At 47.6% G+C, this 24,734-nt stretch overlaps 1 protein-coding gene across 3 annotated transcripts; it reads left to right on the top strand.

The window, feature by feature from the left end:
• The first annotated feature begins 1,471 nt into the window (after nucleotides 1–1,471).
• On the top strand, nucleotides 1,472–21,881 carry RAB9A (RAB9A, member RAS oncogene family). Of its 3 annotated transcripts, XM_037512706.2 has the most exons (4): nucleotides 1,472–1,569; nucleotides 3,073–3,303; nucleotides 17,535–17,641; nucleotides 20,783–21,881. In XM_037512706.2, the coding sequence occupies exon 4, from the start codon at nucleotides 20,813–20,815 to the stop codon at nucleotides 21,416–21,418; it is 606 nt and encodes a 201-aa protein (XP_037368603.1). In that variant the 5' UTR covers nucleotides 1,472–1,569; nucleotides 3,073–3,303; nucleotides 17,535–17,641; nucleotides 20,783–20,812; the 3' UTR covers nucleotides 21,419–21,881. The 3 variants fall into 3 exon arrangements, with proteins under 3 accessions (XP_037368603.1, XP_037368602.1, XP_037368604.1); XM_037512705.2 differs by lacking the exons at nucleotides 1,472–1,569; nucleotides 3,073–3,303 and adding an exon at nucleotides 4,605–4,736; XM_037512707.2 differs by lacking the exons at nucleotides 1,472–1,569; nucleotides 3,073–3,303 and adding an exon at nucleotides 5,300–5,395.
• The last annotated feature ends 2,853 nt before the right edge of the window (nucleotides 21,882–24,734 follow it).

The following is a 24,734-nucleotide window of genomic DNA, read 5'->3' as shown; positions in this document are numbered from 1 at the left end:
AAATAAATAAAATCTTTGAAAAAATAAAAATAAGAAATTAAACATGTACATGCACACATACTCACACCAATACACACGAATATACTGTTAACATCACTGTAACCGGGCTTTCCCTGGTGGCACAGTGGTTGAGCGCTGCTCTGCAAGGCTACCTGCAGCATCTGCAGCGCTGGTTCGATCCCCAGCCGCTGGTGGGGGTCCCACATGGCGTGCAGACCTCTCCTGCCATGCCCGCTGCTCCCTTCAGCAGTGTATTTTCATCAGTCTGCCTGTTCTGTTCCCCGCTCTGGCTCTGGTGAATTCTCTCACCCTCCAGTGCTTCTGACTGTATCCAGTGCTTGTATAAATAAATAAATAAATCTTAAAAAAAATCATTGTAACCCTGGCATGTCTGAGGTCTTCCTTCCACTGCCTTTAAAAGTGAACTTCAGGCTATGGCTGGCATTCACTGGGAAGTCAGCAAAGGATCACATTTCCCACTCCATTCCTGAATTTTAATGGCTGTTCCATACTGCCATCTGTAAGCTGTGCTTAGAGTGCACACATATTGTTTTTTAAGAAATACATTAGCTCTAGTTACGGCTAGAGAACTATTATAATTTCAGTTTTTCCATCAATTATGAAGAGTTAGTAATTGTTCGCACCTTTCCTTTATTTGGAAAGATGTACTGAGTGCTGCTCTGGGCCAGGTTCTTGGTGACATGCTCTTTCCTCTGGTGCCTGCACCCTGTAATCCCATCTGCTCACTGCACCTTGCTTATTAGCTCCCGCAAGGCTTTTCATCCATTTTGTAACTGCATATTTGGTTAGTTGCTTTTTGACTGTTTCCTCTGCTCTTCTGAGTTCTCTTAGGAAAAGGACCAAATCGAACATATTCACCAAAATAAGGTGATGTGATAGAAACATAGCTAGCAGATGGGGGCTATGTGGGAAGGGAGGGGTGATGCCTGGAGACACCCCTGAATTCCTCCTCATTACATCTACCTCTGGTCCATACCTGGCACTATGGGCACTCTCTAGATTCACTGGATAAAAGTATTGGTGTGAAGTGGCTCTGCCTTTCCCACACATTTAAAACCACCCAGGAGGAGAGGGTATGTCTACGATGCCGGCTTTGGAAGGGTTTGGGTGGGTGTGGTGGTCATCCACAGATTTGGGAGGTGTCAGTTGTGTTGGCTTCTAATTTCCACGGCCCCTCTCTTCTGACAGCAGGCAGGCCTATGGAAGGAAGCATGTGGGTGGCATGTGACTCCCAGGCTGCCACGCAACATGAACCACTGCACAGAATCCCAGACACCCATGTAAGACTCTGAGCCTTCATGGTTGTGGGTGAGACTTTCCATTTGATCACAACAACTAGAGGACTGTCGATTCTGGAATTTGCTCACTGACAATACTCAGATTAAGGCTGATCTACTATTCATTTGTGGCTCCAGGACTCCTTTCCACGCTAAGCAGTGAAGAAATCAGATTTCTGCAAGTTCTTCTCAGGTTAACATTTCATCTGACTTAAGGATCAGGAAGGAAAAAATCTGCATGAGTAAGAAACATGCACAATTCAGTTTCCAGGTAAACTGGGAGATTGGGGCATTGGTTTGAAATGTTCAGAGCGTGTATATGATATATAAATATAAAATATATGATATATAAATATATATTTATTATATATACACACACATACATAGACATAAATAAATTAGATAACTATTTGAAATGTGTTTGGAGAAAACCAAAACTAGTTATAATGAAACAATAGCATTTATTTGGGGTCTTGGATTTGCTGGTTAAGGAGACTAATTTTAGATACCACTCCAAATTGTCCCTTGCTGGAGTCTTTAAGGGTTTGTTAAAAGACAAAAGAGGGGGGAGAAAGGACAGCATTGCAAAAGCTGTTTACCAAGAAGTTGGATTGGTTATGGATTATATTCCTTAACGTTTGTTGACTTTTAGTCAAGCTGGTCTTGGTTACTATGGAGAAGAAAAAAACCTGTCTTTGCATAGTTCTCAGAGAAAGCCATGTCTCGCTGGAAACTGGTTTCTTAAAGGTTGAAGTTCAGTAAGATGGAGGTTAGGGCCCAAGATGGAGTCAGTTTAGTTGGCCCTTTTCACATAATAGTTACATAAAAGTTATATAGTTACATATTATAAAAAATGTTTCCTCCACCAAATTGGGATTTTCCTCCATATACTATTTGGCTAACATTGTTTTTCACTGAACATTGTTACCTATTTTCACTCTGGCTTTGGAATCAAACATAATCAATCTTGAATTACTTTTTATGTTTTTCTCCCCTCTTAGTAGAACTATCTGGAACGTCTACGCAATATTGAGAACAGATCTCTTATTTTGGCCTCCGACTTAAGGAAAATATCAAATTTCTGATCATTTGGATATGACATTTAATGGTGAAAATTGCCTGCCATTGAGTCTTGTGTTTTTCCTTGTATGTGAAAAGTACAACTAATTAAATTACAATCAGTGTTTATTATACCTGAATCTGGAGCCCACTTACTTGTAGCTTTTTATCAGAGACACCAGATGTGATTTCTTTCAAATCCCAGCTTGAAATGGAGGATTAACTCCTAGTGCTCATAGTAATAAGTAGGTGTCATTTAAGGGAAGCAGTCGTTGATGCGCATCAACCTCTTTTTCCTCCAGGAGTGATACGTTAGGTGTTTACAAAATATAAAGAAAATCCTAGTCAGGGGACTAGGAGTCAAACTGTATCAGTTCTTAGAGGTTTTTTGGTTTTGGGGTTTTTTTTTGTTTGTTGTTTGTTTTTTTTTTTTTGTTTTGTTTTGTTTTGTTTTGGTCAGTAACCGTGTTCATGGAGCAAGCGAGAGAAAACATTTATCCAATTTTTATCAGCTTGCCAACGACACACACCCAAGAACCAAATGTAAATTTACTCCTCAGGGAAAAGTCTTTTGACCCAGTCTACTCATCAAACCAACTAGGTAAAGAAGTGAATGGTGGAAGATACCAGAATGTGCTAGTATCTTTAACTGTCAGTTGGCTAGTGTCCAAGAAATAGTAATTTCAGAAAAAGTAACTTTCCTTCTTGTTTTCAGGTGCTGACTGGAAGCTACACTCCCGTATGTTGTATGGCTCACTTAAATTTTCCAACAGCCTAAGAATCACTTGTAGGACGGACCGTCCTAGAATCATTTTCTTGAAAACTCTTGGACTTCTCGAGGCTTACTTTAAGCAACAATAATTCCATAAGAGTGCTATGATTACCACATACAATTTGCAGTTCTCCTTTTGTTAGTAACTCTGTGGATTGCTTGTTATAGTTCAAGGTATGTGATACTTTTTCTTTTGGAAAATTAATTCTAATATTCTCAGATATTTTGCTATATAGTTTCAATTATTATGTTTGTTTATAGTTTTACTGATTTGCCAATAGATTATGTATCTATCATTATCATGTGTTTTAAAATAAGGTACGGAGTAGCTGTTCCCCGTTTGAGCAGGTCTGTGTTTTTATTAAACGTCTAGTCATATTTCCTATGAGAAATATCGTTCATGAGCTATCGGCAGCCACTGCAGCATGAGTTTGATTCCCTGGCCAGGGAGCTACCCACATGGCACAGCAGACCTCTCCTGTCTCCCCGCTGCTCCCCTCAGCAGTGTATTTCGTCAGTCTGCCTGTTCTGTTCCCCGCTCTGGCTCTGGTGAGTCCTCTCCCCCCCACACCTCTGGCCTGTACCCCAGTTCTTGTATGTGTAAATGAAATAAATCTTTTTAAAAAAATCCTTCATGGATAAAAAGTAGATTTCCTTCTGTAAAAGAAAATTCCATCTAAACTCAAACTAGAACTCAGTCTTTTTTACATGCCTCGCTTTCACACATCTTAGTCTTCTAAAGTTGTCTTTTATGCTTGTGAGAAACTCTCTCAAATATCACCTTTCTGGTGCTGAATGAAAAGACCATGTCTGAGACATTACCTGAAAGTGACTCCCTAAAAATGAATGATTGTGGATCCAGGAAACCTTGAAAGTGTCATCCTTCTCTTGGAAAAATAAAATCCAACTAAATTTATTGCACAATACGTATGGAAAAGTCACTAAAAGTCCCTGTGGTCTCCAAGCCCCTGTATCCTAAGACCCAGGAGCTCAGTTCCCTGTTTCAAGTGAGGCGTGAAGAAGGGCTCCCCAGGACCGCCCTGCCCCTCGGCTGCTTTCTATTTCGGGATGACAGAGGCAGTGTTTGCACTACATAAAGGACGTAAAGGAAACAACGTTCAACCATGACCATTTCCCTGACAGTCTCCCAGATGTTTTTATTTTTCTCCACCCGTTTGTTCTTTGTCTCCTTGCACATTCGTTTTCCCATCGTGATCAGCACGTCGCGGGGTGGTGCCCAAGCCACTCGTTGCTTTCCACGCTGCGTGCACTTGGGAAGAGGCCGCATTTCGTGCTGTCTCGCGCGAGAACGCGGCCGGGGCAGCCGGGAAGCTCCCACCGGAGGAAAACCGCGTGGCCGCCGGGACCCCCGGGCCGGACCGCGGCCTCCAGGCCCCGCCCGGGCCCCGCCCCCGCCCCGCCTCCCGGGTCCGTCCCGGCCCGTCGCCATGTTGCCCGCTCGGAGCCGGCCCCCGAGCAAGTGCAGTCGGACCCGAGCCTCGCGCTGCCGCCGCCTCTGCCCGAGGGGCCCCTGAGCCTCTCGCTTTGCTCCTTGCAGCCGGTCGCGCCGGGCCGCAGCTCCCGGGCGTCGTCCGTGTGGCCGCGAGGTGAGCGGGGCGCGGGCTGCCCTCGGGCCGTCTCGGGGCGCGCGCACGGGGGGCTGAGGGGACCCGCGGGCGCCTGGGCCTCAGGCCCGAGGGGGCGGCGGGGGGCGCGCGGAGCCGGCGCGGCTCTCTCGCTCGCCCGGGAAGGAGGTGGCCCGGGGGTTCCCCGTGTGCTGCTGACTGACGCAGGAGGAAAGACGGGGTCCCGCCGGCGCGCGCCGAGGGGAGGAACAGGCACCCACACGCGCGGGGACGCGCAGAGCAACGCCCGGACGGCCGGGCCACACGCGCACACCCCCCGGGGAGAGCGCCCTCCACGCACACGCACGGTCGCCCCCGAGCGCCGGGGAGGCACGCACGCAGCGAACGCTGGGCGGCGCGGGGACTCGCACCCGCGCCCCAAGCCAGAGCCGCCCCCCCCCACCCCCGAGCGATGAATGCCGAGAAAGACGAGGGGCTGGCGCGCTCCCGGCGCGGGCCGCGTCCTAGTGGCCGCTCGGCCGAGGACTTGGGAGCGCGCGGCCCGTCCCGGGCCGGCCGCCGCCAGGGCTGATCCGACCCCCGCGCGGGCCGAGGTTCCACAATCGGTCCTCGCTTCCTTCCAACTTAGGGTGTGAAATGGCAAGACGAGAACGCGGAGGACGGACCTGAGCGTGCGGGAGGTATTACATGTTGGCCTGGGCTGGGTTTTCTTTGTAAGTGATGACATGTCCCGTGACCGTGGCTCTTCGGAGGAATGACTTTTCTGCGAGGTTCCAAGTTGTCACGTGATCGCGATCTTTTTAAAGGATTTGCCCAGCCGGATAAAATCAATAGCATTTTATTGCTTTTTCAGATCTTTTATTTTTAAAGGGGCTTGTCTTTCTGTCGCTGGCACCGTTGTAATGGAAAATTCCAAAGTTACCTTAATCCTAACCGTGCAGTGCAGCACAACTGCAGATATGAAGGAAACCCAGAATGATTTATGCAGGGACTTTAGAGAAGACTGTTTTGGTCTCTTCTAGAAGCTTATGTTGAATTCGTCCTCACTGTTGTCTAGAACTCTCCATATCCTATTTAGGTTCCTAAATCTAAGCCAGAGACAGTCTGGCCTTTTCACCACTTTCTGGTGTTTTTGTATCGACACTGTGGTGAATTCCTCTTGCTGACCTGGTCACTTATTTATTTGGGAGAGTTTTGTGGTTTGGCATCGTTTGGGTTTACTATTTGGGAGGTTACAGTAGCCTCAGTCTACTCAGTAGCACAAATTTGGCCCTGACTCCAAGCAGGGTTTTTGGTGACTAGGGAAATACTTTAGTATTATTTCCTCGTACCCAACCTCTCTTCTCCTTTCATTCGTTTCTCTGTCAGCCACATCTTCCATCTAGATCACAGTACTTGGAGACCTAAAGATAAATTCCTTTGGTTCTAGCAGTTGGCTTTTAATTTCCCTCATTTCTTGCGCAGTCACTTTGGCATCGGATGTTCTGAGCAGGGAAATCCACTATATACATCATTCATTGCATTCTCGCAGCATTTCTGCCATATTAGTGCCATTGTACAGATAATGACTCTGGAGGGCGAGGGTTAGGCCTGGCTAGGGCTGCAGAGCCAGGATTCAAGGCAGGCCTGAGCTCACAGACATTTGACAACATCTGTAGGCATTTTGGTTCATACCTGAGAGCGGGTGCTGCTGGCATCTGGTGGGTAGAAGTGGGGTATGCTGCTCGACATCCTGCAGTGCACAGGACGGCCCTCCACAACAAAGACTTGTCTGGCCAAAATGTCACTAGTGCTCGGGTTGAGAAGCCCTCCTTTAGAGTGTGCTGTAACTCCAGTGCTCACGTTTCAATGCTGCTGTAGTTCTCTCAGATGCAGTGTCATTTCCTGTTTAGGGTACCTGCTCCTCATTTAAAGAAAGAATGGGGGACGGTTTGAGAACATGAATAATTTCTTTTTTTTTTTTTTTTAAAATAGAGGCATGCTTTATTTATTTATTTATTTGTTTGTTTGTTTTGTTTATACAAGCACTGGGTACAGTCAGAAGCGCGGGAGGGTGAGAGAATTCACCAGAGCCAGAGTGGGGAGCAGAACAGGCAAAAGGACCGAAGTACGCTGCTGAGGGGAGCAGCGGGCGGCAGGAGAGGTCTGCGCACCATGTGGGACCCTCCTCCGGTGGCTGGGGAGCAGCCGGGGATCGAACCGGCGCTGCAGAGGCTGCGGGCAGCTTCGGAACCCAGCGTTCAACCGCTGCGCCACCGGGGAGGCCCAAGAATAATTTCTTTTGAAGGATTAAGGAGTCAGCAAATAATTTCTGAAGACAATTGATATTTAAGGCAAAAGTGTCTAAAAGAACTTGAGAGCTATTAAGAGGCGTTAACAGACTTGGGAGTTGGGTATATGCGTTATTCCAGTCTTCAAGATTGTCTGAGCTGCCTGTGGGGCACTGATTCCCAGGTGCTGGTAATATGAAGGGTAGTAGGGCGTCCCCACCTCCCCGAAGCTTTCAATCTAATCACAATCATAAAATCAGGTTCTCACCTCATCCTAAAACAAAATTTATGGCTTGAGCTACTCAAGTAGGTCAGGGGCCTGGCACTCCTTGAAAAACAAACAAAGCAGCTGCACAGTCGCACACAGGTCCCTGAGTCATGGTGTTTGCTTTGGTGGGTTTATGTGAAATGGGGACATATTGATGTGTTCTTGATAACTTTGTATGTCGATGACTTGCAGCTATTTAGAAGAATCAAATGGAGAAGCCATTCTTGTTGAACATAAACATCTTCCTTAAATTTAGCCCCAGTAGAAAATAGTTATACTTGTAGTTTATCTTTGGAATCAAGAATGAAATGATGAAATTAAAAAAAAAAAAGATTCTGGCATCATTTTCTGTCTGGAGTTTTCCAGCCTGTTTTTGCCATGCCCATCTAGGACTAGGCCGTCCAGTACAGGCATCGCTTCACTCTTGGATGAATTTGGGGAATGAGCGATGGAGAGCAGTGACAGAGGGTTGGCTTTCTCTTTAGGAATTGCTGTGAATGTTCTTCCCACAGCCAACGTGGCATCTTTTGCTGGGTGGCTTTGCTTTTTGACTGTGCTGATGGGTTTTGTGTTCTTTTGTTAATGAATAGATTTCTCTGTCTCTTCTCACGAGCTGTGGGGGAGAGGGGGTGCTAAATTGTGCACCTACAAATGACTTCTGTCCCACGGGCTCCAGCAAAGGGCTATGTGTTCTTTCCTTACTGGAGGGGCTTTATTCTGGGGAGGGTCAAAAGGAAGTAGGGCAGGAGGAACATCCACTGGTCTCAGAAGAGTGTGGCTCCTTCTGTAGTTTGCTTACTGCTCTGGCTAAATCAGGTCACCAGTTTCTTTCTTTGTAAAATGGGACAGTTGTAGTTTATAATCTCCAGGAGATTATATGATACCAAGTAGAGACATCAAATTATTGGCTTCCAGTAGTTCTGCCCTAGGCAATTTGCTGCTTAAGCAGCAGGAGGAAATAAGCCAAATAGAAGTGTGTGTGTGTGTGTGTGTGTGTGTGTGTGTGTTTGTGCGCGCGCGAGTCCACTTGCGCTTGGGAAAGGCGTCTCACTTGAAAGCTATCTAGATGATAAATTTGTTAGTCAAAACCAAGGACAAGAAAATTGGGCTTGTGACTAAGTAGGTCATTAACAGAGAGCATTTATTAAGAATTGGGGGTGGGGGGGTGAACTCACAAAGTGCCTCAGGGAGTTTGGAAAGCTGTGATGTGAAAGGTCAGGATACCTGAGGGAGGGGCTGGTTTGTGGGTGGAGGCCAATCCTTGTGTTAGAGGCTTGCTGGAAGCCTGGGGGTGCTTGTGCTTCTTAGCTCACTGGGCAGAGAAGTCTGTTTCCCAGTCTGAATCTTAATTTTGTACAAGTTGTGAAGCAGTACTATGGGTTCCTTCCACGTTGTTCTGGATTTTTCTATTTTTGTTAATTCTTGGCTGTGGTGTGTGCAGGCTTTACAGTGCTCTCGTGAACATATAGGACGGCCAGATGTAAATGAGTGCACATGAGGAGCAGCTAGATCAGCACGGGGTGTGTATGATGGAAGAAATAGAAGAAATATAGAAGTGAAGCAGACAGTTGAGGCTCAGTCATTGCTGGGAGTCTGAACACAGACCCCACTTTTGTCTGAGGTCTGATGCTTCACGAATGTAGGCTATTGTTTGGCGAGGCATGGAGAGGCCGTTTGCAACAACCTAATACATCATCCTGTTGCCCCATTCATTATCCAAGTGTGAAGGCCAGCAAGGCAGTGCAAACTGATAATTGATTTCCAGGTTCTTGTGAATTGGATCAGGTTTTTGGGTAAGAAGCTAAGGTAGTTTCCAGAAGGTTGGTTTCCATACCTGCACTTGCATTACTCAAGAGAAGCCTGAGAAAAGCCTTGCAGACTCTTGTTTCTAGACACATGAACTCTGACATAGAAGTGTTGCAATGATCCAACAGGCTCCGGAGTGTCAGCACCCGCTGAGCTGTGGTAGGCGCCGGTCTGCGCACGTCACACCGTGTTTAGCCTGAGCCGCGACCAGATGAGCGCGCAAGGAAACGCGCCTGTGTGGGTTGAAGGCAGAACACGCAGGCCGCGTCGGCCACTACAGGTGGTGCCCCAGATTGAGCCCCGGATGTTCCTACAGTAAATGATTGTTTTGAAGCAAGCAGCTGCCACCCTCGTCTCCTGTCCACATCCATTTTTTGGCAAAGTGCTTGATTTCTATCACCGCAACCCTGGACGACGCAGCTTCGCAAGGCTGTGGTGTCGCTGAGAGGACGTGGTGTCAGCTCCCAGTGCTAGTTTGCATGGGGTCCTATAAGTGTCTGCTATTTCTGGGGTTCCCGCGGAACTTTCCATAGCCCGCCCTGCCCTGCGCGTTGCCCGTGGTGCGGGGGCGGGGAGGCGGCAGGCGGCATCTCTGCCTGAAGTGTGGAGCTGCAGGATTAGAGGCTTGGCCTTTGCAGTGCAGTCTCTGGCCTGGGAGGTGTAGTAAGGAGGGAAGGCTTCGAGAGAGATCGGTTTTCATTGGCATCACGGTTGCTTAGCGCCCACCCTCCCCCATGTCAGCCTTTCCCTTGGGTCCCTGTTTCCACAGTGGGAATCATAGTTTGGAGCAATAACGGTGTCTTTGCTGAGGCGAGGGCGGGGCAGGTTTCCTAAGCAGCCTGCTCCCTTCCTCTGCCCCCTTGCACCCAGATGTCCACGTTTACCCCTATTTTCTGCTACCCATGCTTCTTTAGGTAGCAGATCTGGAGGAGAAAGGCCGCCTGACTGCGGCGGGGGTGTGGCGACAGCCCTGTGCGAGCGGCAGGAAGGGCCAGGGCTGCTCAGGGCTGCGCCTCTTGGGCCTGGCCTGGGAACCAGCGTGCTCACTGGCTGCATCTCCTGGCTTGGGTTTCCTCAGCTTTTTGGTTTGTCAGTGGAGGACGCAGGCTGCCCAGCCATCTCGCTCTACAGTTGTTCCCTCTTGTTCTCATGTTTTAGTTCTTCTCCGTCATTTGGGGGCAGGGAAGGGAACATGTTTTGAGCCGCCCTGTTTAATTTCTTGGGAGAAGTTACTTAATCTTTGCGAACTTGAGTGAGTTGATCTGTAAAACATGGGGGACTGTGTCCGGCTTGCCTGTGATCTTAAGGTGCCCTCTGCCAGGACTAGGAGGCATTCTGGGAAATGTTTTGGCCATAGCGCTGTCACTGGCATGAACCAAGCAGCGGCCTAGGTAGGGAAGCCGACACATTTCTTGGGGGGCAAATGAAGTGGGGCCATCACTGGCTTGGTTGCAGGAAGTCGCCTTTGCGGGCAGGGGGCCCTGCGAGCGGCCGGTCCTTGGGGCTGTGGTCCTCTGCTTCCGGGAGGGGCCGGGAGAGGTGGGCTCGCTGATGTTCACAGCCCGGGGAGATGCTGCTGGGAAGAGGTCAGTGCTTCAGCTGCCTGTTTGGGGGCTTGTTTGAAAGGGGAGCTGCCTGGGTCGAAAAATGGGGAGAAGGGGGAGAAAAGCAGGAGCTGTTGTCAGAGCAGCGTTATGGACGGTGAGGTAGGAAGCGTTTTCAAGGTCACGGCTGGGCTGCTCAGCACGAGTGGGCGGTGGTGGTGACCGGCTCCCAGCTGCGCCTCGCGCAGGGGCAGCACGGCCCGAGACCCTTCCCCATCTGGGGCTCCGTTTCCTTCTTGTGCTTTTTATTAAAAGAAAAGAAAAGAAAAGAAAAAGCTTGGCTAGCCTCTAAGATTTGTCTCTGAAGCCATTTCTACGTGCAGACAAAAGGCTACTCTGAGAGACTTGTTAGCTAACAAATGGCCTCAGGTGGGGGGCACACCGATCAGTCTGTTTTCTAGAAAGACAGTGGTGTTCTGAGAGCTTTTTCTTTGTCCTCTCACTGTAGGCCTGTGTGTGCCTTAAGGCACTTAGCTGAGGACTGACCTGAGCTCCTCTGGCGCTCTTCTGACTTTCCAGGGCATGGGGGCGAGGGACACAGGATGGCTGAGCAGAGGGTTCCACGGCAAGGAGGTGACATGGGGGTGATGGCAGAGCAGAGCCTGGACTTGGAAAGCTTTTTGTAAGCAGTCAGCATCAGTACCTCGATGGGGCCAAACCGGGGCATCACTGATGGCAGCGTGGGATCAAGTGAACTTTCTGGAAAGCTCCCTGTAGTGCCCTTACATTTCTTCTCACTTTGAGCTGGTGACAACATTCCCCACGGGATGGAGCCTCTAATCTCTGTGAGTCATTGGCAGACTTACAGCTTCTTGGGAACCCCCCCTTCCTTTGTCTAACAGCCAGCACTTCACGTGCTGTGGCCACAGGCCTGTGGGCAGTGTTTGTACACAAACTCTTCCCTAAGTTTAGGTGGACTTTTCCTGCCCCTTACCTTTGCTGGCTCCAATCGATCACACCTAGTTTCTTGTCTAACTTGAAGTGGGGGGTCAGAACCCATGTTCCCTTCACTTACAATAGATCAGATTTAAATTTGAACATGCACCAAAGAAAAAGACATTAAAGTAACAAAACACAAATTAAAATTCGTTTCTTTCAGAATTTGTTTCTTCGCAAAACACACAACCATGATTGCTATACCTGTATTCCTAATTTGTGACCTTTAGCCATTTCTTAGCATTTCAATTCTCCCCCTCCCCACAAGTGCCTAGGCTTTTCTTTATTGCCAAACATTTTAAGTGCCTTTTGCAGCTGTCATGGCTAGATTTATGCCTGGTCCTTTCAAGGACCTCATTAAACAAAACAAAGACTAGAAATGTTATCCTCACTTCCAGGGCTCTAGGGGGTGGGGTGCATTTCCCCCTGCAGCTCCTTCAGAGACTCCCAGTTGGGCACACTGTCCCTGCACTGTCCACTACTGTGCTCATGGAGCAATGTAAGTTTAACTAAAGTTAAATAAACAACCACGTTTCAAATGCTCAGTAGCCATGTGCGATTAGTGGCTACTGTATTGGCCAGCGCGGATGTGGCCCATTTCCATCACTGCAGCAAGTTCCGTGGGGTCCTGCTGCTCTGCGCTTTCATGATGCTGTAAGACTTGCTTCCACAGCCACAGCCGCTGCTCCCCCCTCCCTCCCTCCCCCCCCACCACCACAGCTAATGATTAGTGTGTGTACTTAACTACAAAGGTGCCTTGTCTTAAACAACATTGTTGATTCATATTTCTTAAAAGTTAAATTACGTGACTAATCTTAGAGTACTTATCGAGACAAGCACTTTAAATAGGCGAGCTGCTCTGACACTGTTTAGTGTTGTTTGATAATGTGGGTTTTTCTCGCCTGGCTTCCGTGCGCGGATGCGCAATGGACGACTACTTAGTTGATTTCATCTGCTAAGACTTGTCTCCAAATCGGTCTGTTCCTATAGTGATATTTGGGGGGAGGGTGTCCACCTCTTGCTGTAGAGATAACACCCATTAGACTTAATGACTTCTTTGACTTGCTTCTTGCTCATACATTTCAGCAAGACAACCAGGAAGACTGGAAACAGTAGAACTGATTAGGCTGTTAAATGAGACACACCTAAATTAAGACATAAGGAAATAAATACAGGGCCTCCCTGGTGGCGCCAGGGGTTAAGCACCGCACTATGAAGCAATCCACAGCCTTCGCAGCACGAATTCGATCCCCGACCAGCCAGGGAGCAACCCACATGGCGCAGCAGACCTCTCCTGTCTCCCCCCTGCTCCCCTCAGCAGTGCCTTTCAGTAGATCTGCCTGTTCTGCTCCCCACTCTGTCTCTGGGGAATCCTCTCATCCCTCCCCCACACCTTTGGCCTGTACCCCGGCTCTTGTGTGCATAAATAAATAAATCTTTTAAAAAAAGGAAATAAATACAGCTCATGTGAAAATAGAAATCATTTTGAGATTATATCTATGCTTTTGCTTGCCTGGCTAGTTTCTTTGAGCCTGTTTCTCAAGCTATGAAATGAAGCAACTGATAAATCTTTATCTAGGACATGAGGCTAAGTGTGAATGGAATGTATAATATTGAAAAAAAATCCTAAATTTAAACCAAGAGTGATAAATTTAATTTGCTTCTGAACGTGAGAACTAGCCAGTGGGTTACAGGGTATGAGCCGCAAAACCTGAAATTGTCAGTGACGCCGTCGACGCGGCCAGCCCGCTGTCCCTTTGGCAGCTTCTCGGAGGAATGTTGTCCTTTCGCACGGCTCGCCAGCGCCGTCGCCTCAGCAGAACTCATTTTCAGGTGGTTCTCTCATTCGATTTGCAAGTGAGCATCCATTTTTCTGTCCCTTCCCACACATTTTCATAGACCTCAGAAACAGAATGGGGAAGAGCTGAGCGGACAGCGAAATGAAGAGTTGCAAGAATGGGAAGTGTGCATAGACGGTGACGAATAGAACGCCCAGAATAGAGGGGGAAGTCGTTTGCCCTTTTCTCTCAATTTAGCCTTACTTGGTACCTCACCTGATGGAAGCTTCGTGTAGGATGTTGCAGAACACAACACCGACCGGCCGGCGTGAGGCGCTGCTCCCCTCCCCGGAGCTGAGTGAGGGAGCAGAAACTCGGTGGCTGGAGCCTTACATGCCAGAGCGCTGCGGCAGTAGCGGGGAGGATTGTGAGAGTGGCGAGAAGAGGGAGATGAGCTTTCCGGACTGCCCCCCGACGGCTTCTTGGATGAGGTGGCCGAGGCCTTTTTAGGAGTAGGATTTGCCGAGCCATGGAGCCCGGGGCGTGGGGGCTTCCCAGGCCAAGATCAAGGCCTGAGCAAAGGCTCCCCGGTGAATGTCCGTGATGGTGCTGGGTGCTGTCGGCTGTGAGAATGTAGCTGCGAGCTTCCCTGGCTCTCTGGGTGCCGTGCTGAAAACCCTCTATAATGAAGTCACTGAAGAAATAATGTGTCTTCGGGTTTAGTTATTTGTAGGAATGAAGGCGGTTAGATTTTTGATCAAAAAAAAATTTACCTTTCATCTATACACGCATCCCTAGTGGAGGTTTGTATCCTCGATGCTTGCATCTGACTCCCCCGGGCTTGCTGCAGTTAGCTTACAGCTCCGGCGGGGCCGGGCCAGAGGCCGGTGCGATGGGTACATTGTTCACCATCCACCCCAGTGCAAGGTGCAAGTCCACACTGGAGCCATCAGAGGATAGTGTCAGAGGAGAGGGCTGGCACACAATGCTCTCTTTTTAGCTTTAGTTTTTAGGTGTCTGCTGAAAATATGGCTCATTTCCTTTCCTGCCAGTGAGCTACTTCTTCCCACTCAGATTAGCATGTGCCGTGGACAGGAGGAGCGTGAGCGCCAGCACCTGGTGTGGGACGGGAGGGAGCATCTGTTGCCTGCGTCACGGGTTTGTTTAGAAGGACACTATTAATGGAATACGGAAATCATTTGTAGCTCTATGTAAATCTGATTTTAGAGTTTCATTGCTAACTCAGGCCACGTGTGTGTTTGTGTGTAACTATTCTGCAGATATTGTTTTAAATACCACAGAGTTCACCCTTTTAACGTATACAGCTCAGTGGTTTTTATAGTCTCTGAGGAGTGCAACTATCACCATTTTGTAATGCCAGAATATTTTCATCACCCTCCCTTAAAAACAAGCCCCGTACCCATTAGCAGTCATCCCCCATTAAAATTCCCCACCCCCAGTTCTATCGAACAGGGACCCTACTTTCTGCCTCTATGGATTTGCCTATTCTGACATTTTATATAAATGGAATCATATAATGGACTTTTGCCTCTGGCGGCTCTCACTTATGTTTTTGAGGTTCATCCGTGTTGTCGATCAGCACTTTACTCCCCTGATGGCTGGTTAATCTCCTGTCGTGTGGGTATGTCACCTCTTGTTAGCCATTCAGGTTGATGGGCACTTGGGCGGTTTACACTTCTTGGCTATTGTGAAGAATGCTGCTGTGGACACTCAGGTAGAAGGTTTTGTGTAGAGGTATGTTCTCATTTTTCTTAGCTGCATACTTAGGAGAGGATTGCTCTGCCATACCACAGCGTGCAAAACTGCCCGCCTGTTGTCCCATGTCAGCGCACCATTTCCCATCCCCAGCAGCAGTGTGAGAGGGCTCTGGTTCTTCCGGTCCCCGCTCGACCCTTGTCATTATGTGTCTTTTTGATTCTAGCTGTCCTAGCTGGTGTGGAGTGGTAGCTCAGAGCAGTTTTAATTTGTGCTTCCCTACTAATGTTTGGTGTTGACCATTTAAATTGGGTTATTTGGTTTTTTATTGAGGAGTTCTAAGAGTTCATTATATAGAATGGATATAGGTTCCTTATTCAGATACATGGTTTGCAAATATTTTCTCCCTTTCTGTGGGCTCCCTTTTTATTTTCTTAATGGTATCCTTTGAAGCACAACAGCTTTTAACTTTGATGGAGTCCTTTTATCTTTTTTTCCTTTTTGTTGCTTATGTGTTTGAGGTAATATTGAGTTGTCTTTCATACCATGTGAGTTACAGCAAAGCATAGGAAGCAATTGTCCTTGTGGTCTGGTGGGTAGCAGTACTTGAAGAAAACTTAAAATGATTTCCATTTCATTCTAATTGCGGCATTCAGTCGAACTAGGCTTTGAATGAAAATGGAGCTTAAAAAATACTTTTGCAAGCAAAAGGAAATAGTATGACTGTGCAATCAAATCAGAATTTTGAAGATTGAACTCAGTTTGATTATTCTAGGTTTTCTTGCAGACTTTAAGCTTTTCCGTGGTGAGTGTGGGTTAAAGCATGTATTTCCTGCTGTCTAGAAAACTGACAAGTCTGGAGATACTACAGGCATTTTAATACTGGTGTAGCACATTTCCGTGTGAAAGATTCCTCAGGCGCTGGCACGCAGTAGGCTCTCAGTAAGTGGAGCACTGCTTTCCCACCGCTCCCCGGAGCTCGGGGCTCCTGGGGAGCCCCTCCAGAGTTCTGCAGAAATTCCAGGCACGTTTCACATGGAACTTGTTTTCCGCTCTTGAACTGCCAGAAAGCTCAGTCACGCTCGGAGGCGCTTTATGCCGCACTTTATGTTACAGGTGGAATGTGGACTGGCTGGGTCGGGTCAGCTTGTTTTCCTGCCAATCTTGAAATCCAGCAGGCGGCTGCCAGTGTGACTGCTTGTTTTCCTCCTACCTGGGGCACACGAAAGCCCTCACAAGCCAGGCCTGAGCGCTGAGGCCACAGAGGGGCCAAGTGCTGGGCTTCAGGCAGGCCCCGCATTGCCGCGTCGGTGTCCTGGGCAGCACAGGCGCAGCTGTTCTTATTTTCTCTTTAACCCCCAATGTCAAGATTTTTTTCGTTGATTGAACTTTGAAGTTAAGGACTGCAGAACGTGTGTGTCACAGAGATGCCCTGTGCTTTGACACCAGGTGGAGAGGGGCCTTGAGCCGAGAGAGGCTGGGCTCCAGCCACTCGCAGTCGGTTCTGGGAAAGCTTCTCGCTGAGTCTGGCCTCCCGGGCTGGAATCCGAGCGAGTGACGCTTACTGCGTGTGCCTTCTCTCCCAGGAAGGCTGATGGGGAAGAACATTCACACCTGCCCGCATAATCCTGTTTGTCCTGCTCATGGCCCTTGCTGAAGTGGCCATGAGACCTTTCCATCCAGCTGCCCGCCCGTAAGCACTTCTTGGCGCGCTCCCGCCACAGGAACTTGCTCTCCGCCACGGCCGGCTGCCTTGGTGAGGGTCCCGGCCTTCCCCGGCCCTGGGAGGTAGGCCCTGCTGCTGTGGGCCAGCGAAGGTCGGGCGGCGGTCGGGCGGCTGCGGGCCTGTGCTCCTGGACTTTGCACCGGGAACCAGGGAAGTTTTCACTTCTGCCAGGGCTCCCCAGAAGCTTCCCCTGGCTTCCTGTGTCACACCCGTGCCCTGCGCTCTCGTGGCCCTTCTGTTCTCCTTGCTTGTGTGAGCTTTATTCTCTGCAACAGGGCTAATCAAGTCACTCAAAATTTGGGCAAATTTGGAAGAATGAATGAAATATTTTACATTTCATCTTAACACACTTTTATAGCTGTTTGAGTATGAAACTTAGAACAGATGAGCGGGCAGTTAAAAAACTTTTTGGAAAAAAACTAAAGCATAGAATTTGTTTCTAGGACTTTATTTTTTTTAGGCTGAGAAAGGCCATGGATAGCTCCAGGAGCGGTTTAGTTTTTAAACCACTGAGTCTAGTTGCTAGTAGAACTCAGTCTTTTTATTATTTTTTTACATGTTATTTCTTTATATTCTTAAACTTATGAAAAGCAATATATGTACAGTGCTAAGGTGAGTTTTCTAATTTTTTCTTTGTACATGATAATGCTTGAACTGAACAATTAAGGTAAGATTTGTGACCTATATGCTTAACCTTATTCATATTTCTTTATAGAATTTAGCTGAGTTGCTAAAGCCATGTTTTAACCTTGCTGGAGATTGTCACCTTTGGGCAGTCATTCCCAAGTGTGGAGTGTAAAAGACTTCACGTTTCATTTTAAGGTAAATTTCAAAACTAATCTAATAGGATACCTTTATTCACTTATACTAGAGAAGTTTTAAATGATTTTACTGTTTTTAGAGCAGAACAATGGAGCATGTTTAATGTTTACAAGCTGGTCATGATGTTAATGTACAGATTCTGTGATGTTAACTTTTGTGAGATGTTAATGGGAAATAAGATGGTTTGTTAATGAGCATTATCGCCATGTACATTTATAAACAGCTCTACAGTTACAGAGAGATGTTTGTGTGTATGTTAGTTGTTTTAGCAAATACCAACATACTCCCAAATAGGATAATGGGAGGCCCCAAATTGTAGATGGGAAATGTAGAAAATTGTACCCTGTTTTCTGTATGTAGGTCTCACACCCCACATTTGTTTGATCAGAATAATGATACAAACTAGGAAATCCCACATTGTTATGGAAAAAAAACTATGAAAATGTCTTGATAAAATTATAATCACATCTCAAGGAGCCCTTAAGATTTACATTGGTAGAAATGTACAGCCGGTCATCTGGGTGGAGGTTGTTAGATTGCATAATCTGGTTTATAATTTGATGTAAAGATCCTAGCAGTTCAATGCTGTACAATACACTTTGTGTCCAGTAAGGCAACTAGGGACTTATTAAAATAATGGGTTAAGCAAGAGAGAGACTGGAATAAAGCGTGTCTGTTAACCCTCGTAACCCCACAGGGAACCTCTGTGTTTCTGTATCTCAAGCATTGTGTGACAGAAACAACCTTGGCATGGGGTCTTTGGGGAGGGTTCCCAGTATGGCTGATGACTGAGCTGAATGGGTAGGTGAAGTCAAGCGGGGTGGACCACGAGCGGGGGGAGCAGCAGGTGTCAGAGGGAAGGCAAGGGAGAGTGCGGGGCTGAGCAAGTGGAATTGAAATTCAAGTCCATTTCACTGCATTTCAGAATGGCCTAAGCTGAAAATGTGAGCAGGGAAGGTGGCCAGAGTGAGGCAGGCCGGGGGAGAAATGTCACCTTAGAAGTAGAACTTAGACCTGAATCTCTGGAGAACCACTGAGGAATGTTCAGGAAGGATATGAGACATAGCTTTCCCTGTGTCAGAATAGTTGGTTTGTCTTTTTGCTTCTGTTACTCTTTTTCTGTAAGTTGAAGTTATTTATGCAAGACTCCAAGGAATTAAAGGGACGGTTTAGTTGACTGTTCCCTATGTCAGGAAATAAAGGGCCTTGAGCTTGTTTTAATTTCTTTCTAACATCAACTGAGTGTGGACATTGGGCAGAGCAATAGGATGGAAATCAAAAAAATTTCCAAGAGGTATATACCTTGATTGCCTCACACAGTAGCCAATTTAAATTGTACTAATTATAGTAGTAATTACTGTAGCTATAATTTAAAAGAGCCAGTAAGAGTTAGGGACAAGTTGCTACAGGTTTAGCCAGAAGAGTATCGTTGGAAATGCAGAGAGAACTCTTGTGTGTGACAAGAAGTGTTCAGTTGCGACTCACTGGGTCACCTTTGCAGATAAGCTGGAGAAAGCCAGATAGACCTGACTTCCAGGATTTTTCAAATTCATCCCGGGCAACATTGTTCGTGTCTTTATTATGTAAGGGATCCGCAGTAACCACTTTCATGATAAAGTTAACGACCAGTTTTGCTCTGGAGGTGTGCTGTCCAAGACAACTATCGGTTTTTCACATGTGGCCATTCACATTACTTAGAATCAAGTGAAATGTAAAATTCAGTTCCTCACTCCCCTGCCCGGGCCCTTGGGTGCTCAGCAGCCACCAGCGGCTCACGGCTGTCATTTCGGATCGCGCGATGGAGGCCTCTTGCACTGTTGCAGAAATTCTACTAGACAGCACTATTCTAAAGCTTGCCTATTTTTACAAATTTTGATCTGTGTAAAAGTCTGAAATGGTATAATTTGATTCAAAATAACTGAGAAGGGAAAATAAGGAATTACGGGGCGGGGGAGGATTTGCCATGCATTGGTAATCGGTGATGCTAGATTTAGGGTCCGTGGGGTTTCATTACATTTATTCAGAAATTTTGTGTATGTTTGGAATTTCCCACAATAAAGAATTAAAGCAGGAACCTTAAATAGTCACTGTGCTCTCCTCAGTGCTTCAAAGCAGCTGGCTCTCCATCGCATCTGAGATCTTGCCGACTGGGGAGCTGTAGTGTAGAAGAGCTTGTAATCCTGCCCCAGGGCTTCCCCCAGAGGCTGTGTCTAGGACCACCTTTTTGGTTTAAGGTTTACTTCATTGCCCCTGGAAAACCAGGTAACTGCACAGACTCACACTTAAGAGAGAGAACTGGCCGACTGAGTGTGATGAGTAGAATGTATTAGATTACAGCTTTAAAAATGCCGTTGCTGGGGATCCTCCCTGGTGGTGCAGGGGGTTAAGACACAGCACTATGAAGCTATCAGCAGCCACTGCAGCACAAGTTCAATCCCCAGCCAGGGAGCTACCCTCATGACACAGCAGATCTGCCTGAATATATAAATAAAAATAATCTTTTTTAAAAAATGCCATTGCTGCTGACATTAATTTTACAGACTCAAAAGTGTTCCTAACAAAGGGACTCGAGTCCCATTTACTCAGTGGTTGGCTTATTTTTGTTCACAGCCAGATCAGACAGCTTCTGTCTCTGGTTTCCTGGTTACCAGTTGCTATGGTGACAGCATTGGGAAAAAGTGGGGGATTGGGGCGGTGGTTGAGAAAACCCTTGGCACAAGAGGAGAGGCCATCCATGAACACTGTCACCGTGCCAACAAAGGGGTTTGAAGTTGTTACAAAAACTTGTCTCCTTGGGTCTCTTACCGCATTTCTAACAAACAGTGGCAGGGCTTCTTGTGTGGAGAGCGGAGCGGTTAAGAGCAAGGTCATTGGGGTCAGGCTTGGCGGCCTTGAGTGCCAGCTTTAGCTGTGACTCGAGGAAGGGGAAGAGCGAGCCGCCCCCCCCACCCCCAGCTATCTCGGGGTGTCATGGTAGGTGTGGTTGAGTAAAGGACAGCCTTGTGCTGAATTAACTGGGTGCAGAAAGGAATTGTTACGCAAAACAAATGTTTTCATTTCCCATGCACGCTGATGTTCATAGCATTGTGGAGAGCAGTGTCCAGCTCTGAAGTAAAATAATGGTACCTTTTTATTTTACAGGGTTCTGAAGTCCAGATCTTGAGTTTAATAATGGCAGGAAAATCATCACTTTTTAAAGTAATTCTCCTTGGAGATGGTGGAGTTGGGAAGAGTTCTCTTATGAACAGATACGTGACTAATAAGTTTGATACCCAGCTCTTCCATACCATAGGTGTGGAATTTCTAAATAAAGATCTGGAGGTGGATGGACATTTTGTGACCATGCAGATTTGGGACACCGCTGGTCAGGAGCGATTCAGAAGCCTGAGGACACCGTTTTACAGAGGCTCTGACTGTTGCCTGCTTACTTTTAGTGTCGATGATTCTCAAAGCTTCCAGAACTTGAGTAACTGGAAGAAAGAATTCATATATTATGCAGATGTGAAAGAGCCTGAAAGCTTCCCCTTCGTAATTTTGGGGAACAAGATTGACATAAACGAACGGCAAGTGTCTACGGAAGAAGCCCAGGCCTGGTGCAGGGACAACGGCGACTATCCTTACTTTGAAACAAGTGCAAAAGATGCCACAAATGTCGCCGCAGCCTTCGAGGAAGCAGTTCGGAGAGTGCTTGCTAGCGAGGATAGGTCAGATCACTTGATTCAGACAGACACGGTCAGTCTTCACCGCAAGCCCAAACCTAGCTCCTCCTGCTGTTGACCGTGACCGGGGTTGCCCGGGCATCCTAACCCGCTCACGCGTACACACAGAGCGGGGCGGGGTGGAAGGGGGAATTAGCATTTGCAGCAAGGATCATCTACTCATAAAATGAAACTAACCTATTTGCTGCTTCCTGAGTGGGTAGGAGAAGGGACACATCCACTCTTGGAAGGATCTATTTACTCAGTAACGGCGCCTTACATGCATACATTGTAACGGTTGTCTAATCTGTTTAATTTAAACGTATAAGTTACAGTGCTAATAAATGAGATGACCCAGACTTTAATTATAATTAAAACAAAACACTTGAATATTCTAGAAGTTACTGGTTTTTTTTCCTGGGAAAAATGGAGACCCTTTTATATGTGTATTTTTATGTAATTAGCATTCTATTCTTGGTTCAGGGAAATACTTTCCTAAAGCAATAATGTTAGATATTAAAGATTAAAGTCTAATGCATTTGAGCTGCAGTTGTTTGATTTCCTTTTTCATTCTCTTCAAAATTACTTAAATGTTCATATTTTCATTCAGTGCCACCCGCCCACGCCCCACTCCCAGCATGGAAGCCAGCCTCACCTTGGAGGAGATACTGAGAATTGTACTTGGAGGGTCATGTCATCACGGAGTGTTGCTTAGTGGTGTCCTCTGGAGATTTCTTTCTGCTCCAAAATAAGGGTTTGCGATGACCACTTATCGATAAAGCATAGTTTGTGTGCTGCACCATGGACGCTGATCCCCTCCTGCAGAGGCAAACTGAGGCCTGGGCCGCCTGTTAGTGAGGACTGGGCCTTTGGCGGTAGACGTCGGGTTATCAGAAGACATGCGGCAAGGTGGAGTCGGGGGGTACATTTACCAAAACTAGACTGACAAATTTCCCTGGCCCGCCCATGGGGAACCCTGAAAAAGACGATCATTAAGCCAAGCTTTTGAAATTGAATTTCCTAACAATTGTGCCATAAGCAAAACATTTTAACATTTTAAATTTGGGGTAATGGCATCACTTTGGTCTGTTAGAGCTGTAGCTTTTATTACTTAGTCGTGTTTTCCCAGAACATGAATCCATCCGAAAACCAAGAATCCACCATGAACAAATTGGTGTACATTTTCATTTGTTCATTAGGGGACTCGCCCTAAGGACTCTCCTTTTATAAATTAGAAGGACCTATTGTTTTGTGAATTGCCCTTTTGATATACCGGGACACATTTCCACTGCAGGAGCTCTGCATCATCAGCTGTATTCAGGCTGTTTGCTATTGCTAGACATCCGTCAGTTGTACATGAGAGGGCCAGTCACACAGTGGGAATTGAGAGTAATTAAATTACCTTTGAATAGGAAATAGTCACATGGTTCAAAATCCTAAGGCAAAAGGGACACATCTCTACCCCTGCCACCACCTCCTGTTCCTGAAGGCAGCCGCGGTCAGTTTCTTAGAAGCATTTGGAGACAGTGGCCTAGGGCGGCCATGACAAAATACAGACTGGGCAGCGTAAACAACAACGGAAACTTATTTTCTCACACTTCTGGCAGAAGTGCCTTGTAGGGTAAATGGAAGCTAACAGGATTTTTCTGTCCTGCCATTAGCATCTGTGATGGACACCTGTGGCCTCACACGCATGCCTGATGGCGGACACCTGAGTATGGTGTGGGCGTGCGTGAGTGGGCGCGCGTGAGTGGGCGCGTGTGAGTGGGCGCAGCTGAGCCTGGAGGGTGAGGATATAAGCGCGGCAACAGAGGACGGGAGGCTGTAGGGGACCGTAGGGTGGAGAGTCCCCAAGGGCTCCAAGGTTCTCTTTCAAGCTGCCTTTCCTCCAAACACGCCCCCCGCCCCTCAGATTTCCTCCTGCGTCCAAATTTCCTTTCAGAAGCACATCAGCAGATTGGATGGGGTCCACCTATGCTCATTTGACTTAATCACCTCTTTAAAGGCCCAATCTCTGAGCAGTCTGAGAGAGTGGGGGCTAGCACCTCAGCATGAGTTAGGGGTGGGGCCACAGTTCAGTCCATACCCCACACATAGGTGTGCAGGTATTCACCAAGTGTGTAATTTTGATACTTATATAGGTGTAACTAATAGTGGTTTTTACAAGAAACCTAAGTATCTTTTCAGTAACCTCAGTAGGTGTTCAAAGCTCAGGCTGGCCGAAGGGAAGCAATCCAGCTTCGACCAGGACTTAACAGGAAATGAACAGGGGCAGATTCTGCAAACACAGATGTTAAAATACGATAATGAAGAAGAGGAGCAACACCTGAGTAGTTTCCACTTTGAAAGAAGCAACCAACGGAGGAAGCGCTCCCCTGCCAGCAGCCAAAGGTGGCTGAAAATCTGATGATCCTTGTGAAGTAAGTAAAAGGCGCTTTCACGGGTGGGCACTATGCTCGCTGGGGTGAGAAACATGGAAAATGTTGGGGAACAAAGCAGGTGGCGGGGGCTGGGAAGGGAAGGCATGAAACCTGCTCCCCAGCCCGGGCCCCAGCGCTGCCCCTGGCCAGACTCTGGCTCACCTCTGACGCGGTTCTTAGGCTGCCCCTGAAGGGAGAGCCGTTGAGACATGTGGGGTAAATGTAGTTGATCGTGCTTTTTATGCCATTGGCCTCTGTGGCTATCACCTGTGGGTTTGATCTTGTTAATGTAGAAGGCTCGTGGGTGTGGGGCACGTGTGCCTGACTGGCCATCTGGCGTGTGGGTTGCACGCATGCGTAAGTGCATGCACACCTGTGCCTAGAGGTCAGGGCCATGAGGGCAGCATCACTCAGACAAGATTACAGCTACGAGAGGAAGAGTGATTGCGAAAGAGGCGAGACCATGAGATAATTCCAAAGAGTACTTGCCCAGAGAAAGAGTAAAGATTCATGGGGGGCTGGGAGGCTTGGTTGCCTGCCCGCCTCCCAGCCTCCCTGCCTGGGTCCAGAGAGCATTAAAGCCTGGGAAATCGGGGCCTCTCCGGTGGTGCAGCGGGTTGAGCGCCCCGCTGTGAAGCTGTCCGTAGCCTCTGCAGCGCGGGTTTGATTCCCGGCCGGCCGGGGAGAAACCCACATGGCGTGGCAGACCTCTCCTGCCTCGCCCGCTGCTCCCCTCAGCAGTGTCTTCGGTCCATCTACCTGTTCTGCTCCCCGCTCTGACTCTGGTGAATCCTCTCACCCTCCCGTGCCTCTGACCTGTACCCCAGTTCTTGTATAAATAAATAAATCTATATAAAAAAAAAAAGCCTGGGAAATCCATGGAGGGTTCCGGACTCTCCATCTGCCCAAATTGACAGCGAACCTGCCCGGTGCCTGCTGGCACAAGACAGTTCAGCGTTACGGGCGGAAGACGGG

Source organism: Talpa occidentalis, unplaced genomic scaffold (genome assembly GCF_014898055.3).
Source record: "Talpa occidentalis isolate TD23 unplaced genomic scaffold, MPIMG_talOcc4v2.1 talOcc4.15, whole genome shotgun sequence".
Lineage (NCBI taxonomy): Eukaryota > Metazoa > Chordata > Mammalia > Eulipotyphla > Talpidae > Talpa > Talpa occidentalis.
The sequence above is the reverse complement of the archived record's forward strand: the minus strand, read 5'-3'. Positions and strand labels throughout refer to the sequence as shown.